Here is a 12,665-nt window from a genome sequence, read left to right on the forward strand (position 1 = left end):
AAATACATTGTAGTTTTGTTTTTTTTTTTTCCCAAATAATTCTAGTAGAAGCAACCAAAGCAAATCTCAAAACTTAGAGGAGTGGAGTAAATAGGGAAAGGACCTGTACCTGCGGCATACTGTCTAATTGATTGCTGCAAAGTATGAGGACAAATGAAGATATTGTAGCAACCAAGTATATAATTACCTGGCCAGCTCACTGGTGCTGTTTATTAGAAACTGAACTTCCCAAAGCCAGTATGTAAGAAAAAGTAGTTGGAAAAAAAAATATATACACGCACATATATGTATGTATGTTTTTTTCCCTCTTTTGTAAGTTCTGTGTAGAACTCTCATCATTCAGCAAAGTGTAGGTGATCCAGTAGGCGTGATGTGTAGATGTGGCACTTCAGGACATGGTTTAGTGGGCATGGTAGTATTAGGTCAACAGTTGGACTTGATGATCTCGGAGGTCTATTCCAACCATATGATTCTATGGGATACAAATTTGGTACAATGTGCAGTGATCCTAAAGTATTAGATATATTTGTCCTTTAAGCCTTTGATCTCTGCAAAGAGATGGAAGCGTCTCTCCTATATATACACTGCTTCACCTCAAGTCCTTCCTTCTGAAAGTGCTTATATGACAGGCAGTAATTCAGGAAAGGTCATGAAATAATAGGGATCAGTACTCCCTGGTAAGTCAGGTCACCTAGACGAGGAGTCTCTCCTAAAGAGGAGGTCTGGGGTTTCTGGCACCGTTTTATAAAGTGTGCATTGGAATGAGATTTTGTCAGTACTGAGACATTTTTGTCAGGGAACAGTGGGCTTGAGGGTTTTACTCTTTAAGAAGCACCATCAATACAGAGATGACCTTTATGGCTCACAGAGCTCCTCTGTGGTTCAAGGGAAGCTTCCTGTTATGTTGAGTGTTGAGTTGCAAATGTGCATCCTACACATTTTATATACCTCTTCCTCTCCTGTGGGTAGGTGCATTCATTATTTGTACCTTTTCCCTCCTTAGTGTTTACAAGTCAGCAAAGGATGCATAATGAAAGTGGTTTCTTGTGCTGATTAGCAATAGACTGGGAAAGCAGAAAACTCTGTGCCAGCATTTCTTACTGCAAAGGTCTGCTATGACCTGATAAAGAAATGTTCAGAAGAAAAGATAAGGATGTGTACACTGAAAAAAAGCTGTTAATGTAATGCTGTTGAAAGCATCATGCTGTCTGGTGGAACTGAGATGTCTATCCAAATGCTTGTTACTCCCTTTTGCTTGGTTTTAGTGCCACTTGGCAATTTATTCATATAGAGAGACTGTAAACAGTTGTGGAGTTTTTTGGTGAGACAGCAGCTTGTCACTCCTGAAAGTCTAACTGGTATGGTTTCATGTGTGGAGGTTCATGGCTGAGGAATATCCAGGAAAAGCCTGCTAACAATGAGTTGTAGTAGAGTGTATGAGTCCATGGAGACACAAGTATTCCATGTTGTACTACTGTATACTTTGAAAGAAATGGTCTCAGCAGAGAAAGAGGGTGAAATTTTTGACAGCGGCATGGTAGTTTGGCAAGCAAACTTCTTTTGCATGACATTTATTTCCTTTTTATTCAAATTATCAATAGTTAACTCAGCATCATCTATGCTATACCCTCAAATGAAGCACCTGCCTATGTCAGACCACCTGGAACACTGACAATTTTGAGATGCACTTGGGAAGTTGCTATGGAAGGTGTAATACTGTTTCTTTAAAAGGTCCTAAGTAACTAGGTATGCAACTAATCATTACACTTTACAGGCTGGCAATTTTTTTTGCTTTGAATACTTATTTTTATGGTGCACTGAATATTTAGGATTACATTATGATCTGTGACCAGTGCAAAAGAGAATGCTTGTCTTTTGTGATCAACGGGCATTTCACTTCCATGTATCCAGGCTTTTCCATCTGTGAAAGGATACATCTTCCATGCTTACAAAGAGCTTTGACGTCTGCACTAAGTCTCTCTGTAGGTGTGACATATGAGAATATCCTCATCACAACTAGAGTATTTTAGTAAATGTGCAGTTCAGAACTGGTTTTACTTATGAATAGAACATGTTGTTTAGCTATTGGTTTTGTCATTTTTGTGCTCCCTGCACACTTCTCTTGGTAGTAAGTAAATTCTTTTCAGTACATCCAAAGCTCCTGGAGTTACACAGCCTATGTAGCCCCTAAACCCTTGTAACAGCTGTTCTAGGAAACAGGCTGATTCGGCCAATAAGCAGCTCTGGCCATGATAAGTGCAGCAGGGTTAGGTTTTCGAGGTCTGTTGCCTCAAGGGGTAACGATCACGGCTTCTTTGCTGTGGGGACAGTGACCTAGGGATTTTTCAGGTTTGTTTTCTGTCATTTTGACCCTTTTCCAGATACAAAAGGAAAAAATGAAGATATGTAAGACAGTACATCTGTTCATTCTGTTGTTTACAGGTGGGTGAACGTTTCTTTATATTTGTTTTCTCAGCTGTTACTTTCTCTTCAATACTTGTAATTACTTTTTGAAGAAATTCCCAAGTATATTCTAAATCTTAATTCACGTGACTTCTCTATAAATCATTGTACAATCACTGAAAGTGTTTTGTCTATGCATTATTGTATTGTACCCCATGAATGATTACTGCAGTTACGTCTCTATCAGTAAAATATAACTCACTTTAAAAGCATATGATTGTTTTGCCATACAAATATCTGTAGCACCCCTAATAATAAAACTTCAAGAATAAGTTAGGTTGTATTTTAAAGAAATCCCCTGTAGCTACAAAAAGACATACTTGCCAAAAGGTAAGACTTCTTGCAACATTAGTCATCTTGGATTCATTGATGAATGAGAAAAATAAATCTTAATATCAATAATGATCAATATTCTAACAATCAATAGTAGAACTGCAGAAATACAGTGATACATACAGCTCACCCCTTTTTTTTTGTCAGCACTGCTAGTTGCAGGTACAGTGGCGATATCTCAGTGATGCTGCAAAGAAAGCAAAAAAATTAAATTATTTCAGGCTATTTAACAATAAGCACCAGGTCTTTCTAATTGTCCTGCAAAGACTTTGTAAATTTACTGAGTAGAAGTGAGAAGGGGTGGTGTCTCACTCTGCAGGTTTCACGAACTTCTTCCCAACTGCCCCATTTGTATTATTAGGACTGGCAGGACCCCAGCCTCTTATGGCATTTCTGTCTAATGAAAATATTTATGTTTAATACTCAGAATTTGTGACTGAATATGATGTAACAGAGAACCATTACATTATTTGTGTCCACTGTTAGACAACAACGAAAGGATTTTACATTTAGCAGTTAGAATTAGTGACTAATTGTATTGGTTCCATTTTCGCTAGAACATTGTTTCCTTGTAAAAAAGAAAAAAAAAATAGGCTTAGGTTGGTGCGAAGACATAAGGAAGGCACTTGCTTCTTTACACATCTGTCCCACTTCAGGCAGCAGAGGGAGAATTTAAGAAGGTGCTAAAGGGGGAGGGGGTTGTCTGATGGTTCTTATCGTGAGCACAAGCTTGGCTGAGAATTTATACCATCCCTCTTCAAAGGAGTTCATGGAGATATGTATATCTTCAGGCCCCCTCTGTAGAGCTGTGCTCCGCTTGGCAGAGTCCTATAAAAGCTTCAAAGTGACAAAGCAAGTTTTTCTCGTAACCGCTGAGCAACTGAATCCCATTGCTAACAAGTGGAGCATATTCTCAGGGACAGAGGCAGCACTTGCCCATATGTACTTTGGTTTTGTTGCAACATCATGGGTGCATCTGTTTGCTCCCTTCCAGAGAAGCTGTGGATGTTCTGTCTGGAGACGATACTATAATTCTAGGAAGAACCTTATAGATAATGAGCTGTCAGGGGAGACCAGAATTATGTAAGATGTTTGATGGTGTTAATTTTTTTAACTTGTATGTCCAAGAATCTCATGTGGTTCAGTTTTATCCCCCAGTGCTGTTTAAGAGTCGGTTACTTCCCGTGTGGAATCTCCTGGAACTTCACTGGCTAAACTTGCTTCCATAGAAGAGGTTTTATTTTGTTTTTCATTTCACAACTAAGACTGTAAGAAAGCATTTGCTTAATGCTCCAATAACTTAACAAAGGATATAATTTTCCTCTCTTCCTGTTGTTCAGAAAAATTCAGAGAAAGTATCTTTCACTGCTCCCCAAATCTTTTTCATTAATTTGCAATTGAAGTTGAGGAGGAATGTGCGATAAAGGGTGTTTTCATTTGTTAACTAAAGCAAGCTAATGAGTGTCATCATCTGTATTAATGTGATTGCTTCCCATTTGAGAAGCATATAGGGCAAGAGGAAAAGTGAGAATGAGGATGAGTATCAATAAACATCCCAGGCAAATTTAGCTGCTGTATCCTATCAATCCCCATCAAAGCAAATGAAAATGATTTTGGTAATTTTCACAGAGTGCCCAAATCTAGTAAAGGCTATAGCTCTGCTACTATTCAGTTATGGATTTCATTTTCTGACTCCAAAGCAAGGAAACAATATCTGTGTAGATTTTTTTTAAGCTGAGTAAATGACAGTCTTGTTTTTTCAAAATTTCTTCTGAGAGATGTCTTTATCAATTTCAACTGAAATGTTCATACAGAAAGGTCAGACGGAGGGAAAACAGCAGGCAAGATTGTCCAAGTTATGAGCATTTGAAAGCAGGATTTTATAACTGTAATTATAAAACAACCTTAATAAATGGTATGGCATACTTCAGCAATCTTTTTTTTTTTTAATTTTAGGATATATTTGTAACAATATTGGTGTTGCTGGGAACACTACAGCATCATCGCATATACTCTCACCAGAAGCTTCTGAAGTCTCACGAGAAGCTTCTGAAGTCACACAAGCTGCTGATTTAAAAACACCACCACATAGGATTGATTACGTTCCAGGTTTGTTTTTTAATTTGTTGCTTCCTCCAAATCCTGGGTCAGTTCTTCCCTCAGCGTGCACACCTGAGTCATGTTCCATTTTTCTCCTGTTGTTTTCAACCCAATGATTCTTTCTATCCAAAAGCCTTAAAAAAAAAATTGCAAACACAAACCAATTTAGCAGCAATATAACCCTGTGACTGATTTAAACAGATTTCCCCCTGTTTCTACAGAGGTGGAAGCTGAAGCACAAAGAATATTTCGGACTTCTCAAATAACACAGCCTAAATAATTGTCTCTCAAGAAGCAGAAAATACATAATTTAATATAAAACGTCAGGCACTTTTCATGATCAGTGGATAGTTTGGTATTCTGTGCTAAAGGAAGAAAATTGATGAGGAAGATAACAGCAGAAAAAGGCCTCATAGACCTACTAAGTGTCTTGATTCTTTCTGTGACACCCCTCTGTGCAGGGTCACCAGCACCTGCCTCTGTGTGTGTCTCAAGTGATATACTGCTCCTGGTGATCTTTCTGGAGGCTTTATGAAATGACTGCTTTCGCAAGCTTCATCTTTGCTCTGACAGTCACAGCTAGGAGCTGCATGAAACTTTATAGGTACAGGCCAGGGCTCCAGAATGCTAATGCTTTCTTCATTCCTACATTTGTGAGGCTTTGCGTGGTGGTGCTCTCTGAAGCAGCTGCTAGGGTACTGTTGCTGGATGAAGAGTCAGGAATTTTACCTGCCCTGTTTCTTCTTCATGTCTTCTCTGTGCTTCTTATGCTGAGACACTACTCAGTGGTGAAGAAGGAAAAAAGGCAAAAAGAAGGATGACACTTTTGGCAGCAACAGTCTTGCCTGCTTGCTTCCTCCTTCCTCATTCAAAATGGCAGGAGCTGAAGCAAGCTGCTGTTCTGACTTGGACTTAGTTATGCTAATTATAAATATATGTAAATGCACAACTCTAAATATATGAGAGACCTCCCGCACACAAAGCCTTACCTGCCAAACAGACAAAGCACGTATGAAGGAGGGTAAACAGAAATCAACGTACAAGTATGGTGAATGTAGGTACAGAGTTGTTAATAGCTGTCATCTATTGTTTTGGCAGGACATAATGAGTTAATTTACTTCTAACATCCGACTGTAAATTCAGTGCTTAGTAATCACCAAAAAAAGGTAGGGAAAACAGCTTTATCTTTACTACACATAGTTGTACCGTTTTCTCATGTTTCTGTTTTTCATTCTTTTAACAGAAAAACATCTGTCAGCTCTATTAGGTAGGTTCATAACTTCAATATATACTTCCGCTTAAATAAATGTTTTCTTTACCTAAGTTTTGAACTTTTAACTTGTTTTACTGCAATTGGTTATAGAAAACAAAAGCTATGTATGGACTTGCATACATTAACCTTAAAAACTGCTTTTATAAAAGAGTATTAAAGACGCTTCTTAATTGCAAATCCATGGTATTTCTCTGGTGATTTGAGTAATAAGAATATCAGTCTACTAGACTAAACCATAGTAACTGACTTTCTTACTACTGTAATTGGTATTCGGGACTTTTCCTTTCAGTAAAATCCGTAGCACCAATAACATCGTGAGCAGCAGTAACTGTTAGTGTATTAAGATTGGAGAGGAATACAGCACATACTTTGCACTGCCAAAAAATCATTGACTGTAATCATCTGTAATATGCTTGGTTCATTTGTGCACAAATCCAGACTTGAATGAGATTTTTGTTTGTAGCAAAAATAAAGACCTAGGTTTTAGTGTCACATGTAACCATTTTATGCTGCATAATTATCCACCACAAATGTAGGTATTAATTTTTTCATTTTCTTAATGGCTTAGAGTCATGGGTACCTTTCTCTTCACATCTCTAGTGGCAGGAGTCAGCATTTCCTTTTTGTTCCTTCTTATTCTTGTAATGATTGGTGTTTGGTGTGCACAGAAAAAATCAAAGGTAAGTCCATGTTTTTACCTTTGGATATTTGTTTATGTATGTACATTTAGCTGTATATATTGTAGAATATGAAGTGTCAGCTTCCCAATTCTTTCACTTTTCATTCAGATTTCTGGTGCTCATTTGCACCATAGTTGCTTTTCCAGTGGGATTTTTTTTTTTTTGCCACTGGGTAGCAAAATTAGTCATCTTGTAATCAAGGTTTAATTTACCTGGGCTGACCTCCCTTCCTGGGTAATACCTGCTCACGTTTTAGTAGGAATGCTTCATGGTTTGCAGTTTTATTCTCCCATTAATGACAGTTTCTGCATCAGAGATGACAACTGGACAGTTCAAGAGAGTTTTATCTGTCCAAGTTACTTGGGATGCTGTCATTATTTTGCAACCACAGTCTTATCTGTGATAAGTTAATATTGGTAAAAATTAAAATATTAGGTAAATTATCTAATAATAAGATTAAATGCAGTAACACTTATTATAGATTCAGGTATCCAACAATAGTCTACTGTATTAATGAAACAAGTTAATATAAGGAAAAATATCAGCAGAACTCATACTAATATTATATTGACAGTATTGATTTTGTATATGTGTAGCTCAAATGCATACTGCAGTGATAATAACATATTTGTATTTCTTGCACAGGGAAATTTGTCTGGAATTAATGCTGTCTACTCTGATGAACCTGGAGTGTCCTTACAAAGAATTTCAACACATGATAACCAACACGAGTGGCCTTTTCAAAGCGCATTACAATGACAGCAGGACCCTTTGGTCTGTGCACCTGTGTGGCAGAACAGCGTGTACCATGGGACTTTGAGACAGTAATTCTCCCTTTTTCAGTGAGCGTTGGAAATCACTCCAAAATAATTCGGAATGTCAGTTAACAAAAAAAATCCTGTTAATGCGCTAATAAGTAAAGCGTTAAAACCAGGGGAAACATTAAAACCAGGGAGGTTCTTAAATGCCACGTGACATGGCATGCGTTGCCTGTAGCATAACAAAAGAAAGGTCAAACTGCTGCAGAGCCTCAACCCTTATAATCTCTTTCCTCATCGATACCGTAACTAAATCCAGCTCTGAGAATTGTGTGATACTAGGGACTCTGGGAAACTTTAATCATTGGTATTTATGTCCTTTGCTGTGTTTTTTTTTTTTTTATCTGTTATATATTGCAACGAAGTGGACTTCCATCCTCTTACTTCAGTAATATTTTTCATGTTTTTCTTTTCTTACGTCCTTTTCAGGAGGAAAGAAGAAAGAGAAGTCCTCTCAATTGTCTCAATTTAAACAGCACTCTCAAAAGAGCTGTATCTTCAAAAAAGTTGATTTCTTGAAAGTAAAGAAATCCTAATTACAGAAAATGGCACACTTAAGCTATGTCTGTTCTGATAAATTAAACCTGCACAGGAATATTGCTGCTTTTGAGACGAATAGCCCTGGAATGTATGTGTGAACGACCTATAGGAAATGGTTCCTGGAAAGCTCTAGCTTCCAAAACTTAGCTCGGGCCAAGACCAGTTTACCAAAATAAACAGTACTACTCCAGTGCCTGGGACCTTTGTAGGCATTGTTTGATTTACTAGTCTAGATGTACAGTGTTATTGTTTAAAGCTAATTTTAAATGACATATTTGATGTACCTACTCATTTATTAACAGTTATCAGCGGTAATCAAAGCTGGCCACTGCAAACTTTCATTTACTACTTGTTCTCTCTTTTTCTGCTGCATTGCAGCTGTCTAAAAAGCCAATTGCTTAAATATAAGCCTTGTTGCTAAAAGCTTATTACAGTGCCTTAGATGCAGTGTGAACTTAGAGTTGAATTGTGTTGCACTCTCTCACTGGGTAGACTGTCTCACAGAATAGTTACAGAATAGTCTCAGAACCCTGACCTTAGTCCAGAGCTATTGTATCCTTGCTGAGTGAATGCAGAAATCACTAGTACAGTATAACTTCATATCCTGGTTGTGCAAATTAATCTGTTTGAAACCCCATGTTGTGACAAGGCTGCCATTAGTACCCAGAGAAATCCCATAGGCTGAACAAAGATGTGCAATTCAGTTTTCAGCACAGCATCCATTTTGTAAGAGAAGAAATAAGGAACTTTCAGGAAAAAAATATTTTTATAGAATGCAAAAAATAAGTTAATGTATTAATAAAATTATGTCCATTAAAATCAGCAACTGTGTGGCTAAAGGGTTGGTATAAACTGAAAGACCTTCCTTCCTCTAGTTCTAGCCTTTGATGTTGATAATAATCAAGAGTCAGCTAAGGCTGAAAGCCTGAATTTTATTGGGTGATAATGTCATTATTCTACTGCTTCTTCCCCTAATTGAGTAGCACTTACTAACTGGTGTCAGCTGCTCTCAGCAGCAAGTGACTGCTGTGGGGCTCAGCTTGAGCAGGACTGGGGGTTCTGGGCCAGAAGGGACACACCCAAAGGGCTGCCCTCCAGTGGCGTGGTAGAGGAAATGGGACCAGAGAGGTAAGGGGATTGTCTTCAGGTGGTTCTACCAACACGTTCCTGTGTGAGCTTGTGCAAATAACCTTTTTTTTGCTTAGACTGATCTCCTGATCTATAGGCCAAAGCCAGTGGTATGTCCCTATCTCGTGTTCATCTGTGAAGATACGTACATTTAAGAGCATGGGGTGTGTAAGTCCCACAGTAATGAAGCTGTCCTCAGAGCTGGAGGTTTGCAGGAAGTCACAGATTCTGTTTGTCTGTAAATCTTCTTAAGCCAGTATTATTTTTCCCAGTAACAACAGAGAAGAATGCTATGTCAGCTTTCAATTTCAGGTACTGATTGACATTCTCTACAAATAAAAGCAGTTTCTTGCTAGGGTCTGCACTTACTTCATGAAAGCCAAGAGAGATTTTCAGTTGATTTCAGTGAAACAAAATGCAAAGGAATATTTGAAAGTTCACTTTTTCCATCCGCTCAATAGATAAAGGTATCTTTTTCATTTCTGTTTGTTTATTCTGAGTTTAAGAATGAGGTAATTATATGAATTATATCTACAGCAATATTATTTGGGGTGGGAGAGTTGTGCTATAGCTGCTTCCTATGTGGTTTTTTTTAATGTGCATCTTCTGTTTTCCTTCCATTAAGTAGAAGTTCAGTAAGTGCTTAAATGCTTTTCTGGATTCTAGATCAAGAGTGCCCTGGGCAACAAACGGTGTTAGTTGAATGCAGAGGAAGCGAGAAGAACAAACTTCTGATCATTTGCCAGGAATAATTCCTATAAAGCATCTTTAATTGATGTTTGCAGGCCCCTATGTGAATGATTCTGCTTTTGGAAATGTTTTCAGAGTGGTTGTAAAAGTTCAGGTAAAATACAGAACTTGTGTACTAGAAATAATATTTACTATTTGTTATTTGGTGTTCATGTTTTGTTATTGCCCTGTTTAAACATTTGTGACTGCTGAAGCAATCAAGAAAAATTACTGTAGTTTGGGTGACCAGTCCCACAAGAGTGGCTGCTGACTACTTCGTGCTTAAATTACCTGTGAACTTGGAATTACTTGTGTCAATGAACTCTGTGCACCATACGGCCTGACGCACATGCTCACAAAGCGGTTGGTTTGGCTCATTGCACTGTAGTTTCACTGCACACTGATCAGCAGAGAGGCTGACAGGCGTTATGTGTCGATGGGGTAGGTGGCAGTAGCAGCTTGCTGGGAAACAGTGGGGAGATGGTATTGAAAAAGCAGGTTTAGACAATAAGACAACAGAAAATTTAAAAGAACCATGTTCTGTGGCTCTGATTTGGAAATGATGCACATGCTGTAGGAAAGTTAGAGGGGATTGGCACGACATGGCAAAGGTGAAGTGCTTATTAAAATGGGAAGGGAGAAGTGTGTGGAAACCGGGAAAGCCCTGATTTGTAGAAGCTGGGGGCGAAGTCATCCTTCAAGCCTTTAAAATTTTATTTGTATGCACTTGTTTTTTCTATTCCACTTCTGCTTGTACATGCTAGAAGCAGGCTTAGCAGCAGCCGGCATGTTTTCTTGTTTATGGAGGTCTAACCCATAAATGAATCCAGACAGAATATTGTAGATGGTAAATACGACACAGGGTGAGAAAGGGCCAGGATATTATTAACAATATGCGTGTCTGTCTTTATTGTGTGCTCACCGCTGCCAGGCCATTTCACACCATCTCAAACAAGACTGTGAAAGCACCTTGCAGTAAAAAATCAGTAGGATGGCTTATGTTCTTTAGTAGTCCTTGCCAAGAAACAAAGCATTAAATAGACACACACATAAACACATGAAATATCTTTCTGTCTCAAACATTCCTGCTATGAATGTTAGGCTTTGAACCAGGCTGAATGGCTGGGTGCAACTAGGTGGAGACAAACTGGATGCTTTTTGTAGACAGCACTTTTCTTTTGATAGAAAGACATCGGTTAATTGATAGAGAATTTCAAACCCGTTGTTTTCAAAACATTAACTTTTGCTTGCAGACTTCACTTTATAATCATGTTTTAACACTATTCAAATAATTGACTGTGGCTTTCTACTGCCTCCTAAGGGTGTTCAAGTACAGTAGACGGAAGTGCCAGAGTAAGACATCTGTGCTGTCTCATTTGGGGACTCCAGTTCACAAGAGCAGGAAGGGGCATATTCCAATGTATGCCATTGATGGGATTTGTGTGAGATCCGCCTCTAGAGATAGGTTCTCCTGAGCCCCTCCCTTGCCTCAGTTAACCCGTGAACACCCTCTTTGTCTCTTTATGCTGGGCATAACCTTTTATTTTTGCATAAAAAATGTGTTTTGAACAAGAAGCAGCAGAGGTGCTTTTGCCAGATTTGTGCCATCAAAAGTACACCAGCCAAGCAGAATTTTTTCCTGAATCTGTACCTGGTGAGGGATCATTTTGATTAGCTGTAGCGTAGCCTTAAGTGGAATGCCTGGGCTAATTGTAGTGGCACTAATTTTATGTCTATCGTGTATACCTGACAGCAGTCTTGTACCTCCATTTAAACAAAAAGGAAAAAGAAATTTCTGGAGGACCCTATACTTAAAATTTTCAGCAGGCTGACTATTGTATTTTGTAGCTACCTCCAGCAGGAATTTTGGAAGTTTAATAGTATAGATGGAGTAGATAAACAGAGATGTGTAAGTAATGTAGAAAAATTTCTGTTTCACGTAGTCTGGTCAACATAGTTGTCAAATGTATGTATGCTGTCATGAATTTACTGAGGAGGTAGCCTCCTGTTCAGTTGTCAGAATTCTTCAGAGTTGAACTGTGGGACATGGATTTTGACTAATTTAATGAAGTCTGTTCCACAACAAACATTACCAGGGATGACAGTGTATCTCGATAATTGATCTCTCAGTGAAAAAATAGATTCAGATCTCTACAAAAATGAGAGATGAGGTGTAGAATGCTGCTTGCTGTGTGAAACTGCAGATGATGCCAGTAAAGGTGCAATAATATATCAACCCTAGAGGCTGTGCTGTGGTCAAAGTCTGGCAAATCCTGGGTTCTGAGAAAGATCATCAGTGAAAATATGGTGAGTGCCTGAAAAGGCACACTGCCTTGTCCGGGCAAGGAAGCGTATGTATATCAGGAATGCTTTGATGTTTTCTGTTACTGCTGTTGCAGAGTGATCAGGGGCAATGGAACTTGCTACTTATGTAGTAAAAGATTCCCCATGAGGGTGGAGTCACATGCACTGTTAGGATCAGGAACTTCTGTACACATAAACACGTGCCTACAAAATCACAGAATGGTTGAGGTTGGAAGGGACCTCTGAAGGCTGCACTTGTCCCAGCATTTTGTGGTTTTCTTTATGAAAGACAGTATC

At 38.5% G+C, this 12,665-nt stretch overlaps 1 protein-coding gene across 3 annotated transcripts; it reads left to right on the plus strand.

Annotated features, from left to right (window-relative positions):
- The first annotated feature begins 2,242 nt into the window (after positions 1-2,242).
- Positions 2,243-10,322, plus strand: LOC147415651 (uncharacterized). 3 transcript variants are annotated; one of them, XM_086464449.1, is made up of 6 exons: positions 2,243-2,442; positions 4,753-4,905; positions 6,140-6,163; positions 6,770-6,849; positions 7,495-7,623; positions 8,097-10,322. In XM_086464449.1, exons 1-5 carry the CDS (start codon positions 2,397-2,399, stop codon positions 7,606-7,608), a joined length of 417 nt encoding a protein of 138 aa, XP_086320575.1. In that variant the 5' UTR covers positions 2,243-2,396; the 3' UTR covers positions 7,609-7,623; positions 8,097-10,322. The 3 variants fall into 3 exon arrangements, 2 of the variants coding, with proteins under 2 accessions (XP_086320575.1, XP_086320574.1); XR_015183476.1 differs by having other exon boundaries at positions 2,244-2,442; positions 7,495-9,802; positions 10,002-10,322; XM_086464448.1 differs by having other exon boundaries at positions 2,244-2,442; positions 7,495-10,322.
- Positions 10,323-12,665: the final 2,343 nt, after the last annotated feature.

Source organism: Leptosomus discolor, chromosome 4 (assembly GCF_034619465.1).
Source record: "Leptosomus discolor isolate bLepDis1 chromosome 4, bLepDis1.hap2, whole genome shotgun sequence".
In the NCBI taxonomy this organism is placed as follows: Eukaryota; Metazoa; Chordata; class Aves; order Leptosomiformes; family Leptosomidae; genus Leptosomus; species Leptosomus discolor.

Excerpts from the sequence above, each read along its gene's own strand:
- LOC147415651 (XM_086464449.1), top strand. The coding sequence starts at position 2,397 with ATGAAGATATGTAAGACAGTACATCTGTTCATTCTGTTGTTTACAG. Across the intron at positions 2,443-4,752 it reads GTTCATTCTGTTGTTTACAG|GATATATTTGTAACAATATT; the intron begins GTGGGTGAACGT and ends TTTTAATTTTAG. Across the intron at positions 6,164-6,769 it reads ACATCTGTCAGCTCTATTAG|TGGCAGGAGTCAGCATTTCC; the intron begins GTAGGTTCATAA and ends TCACATCTCTAG.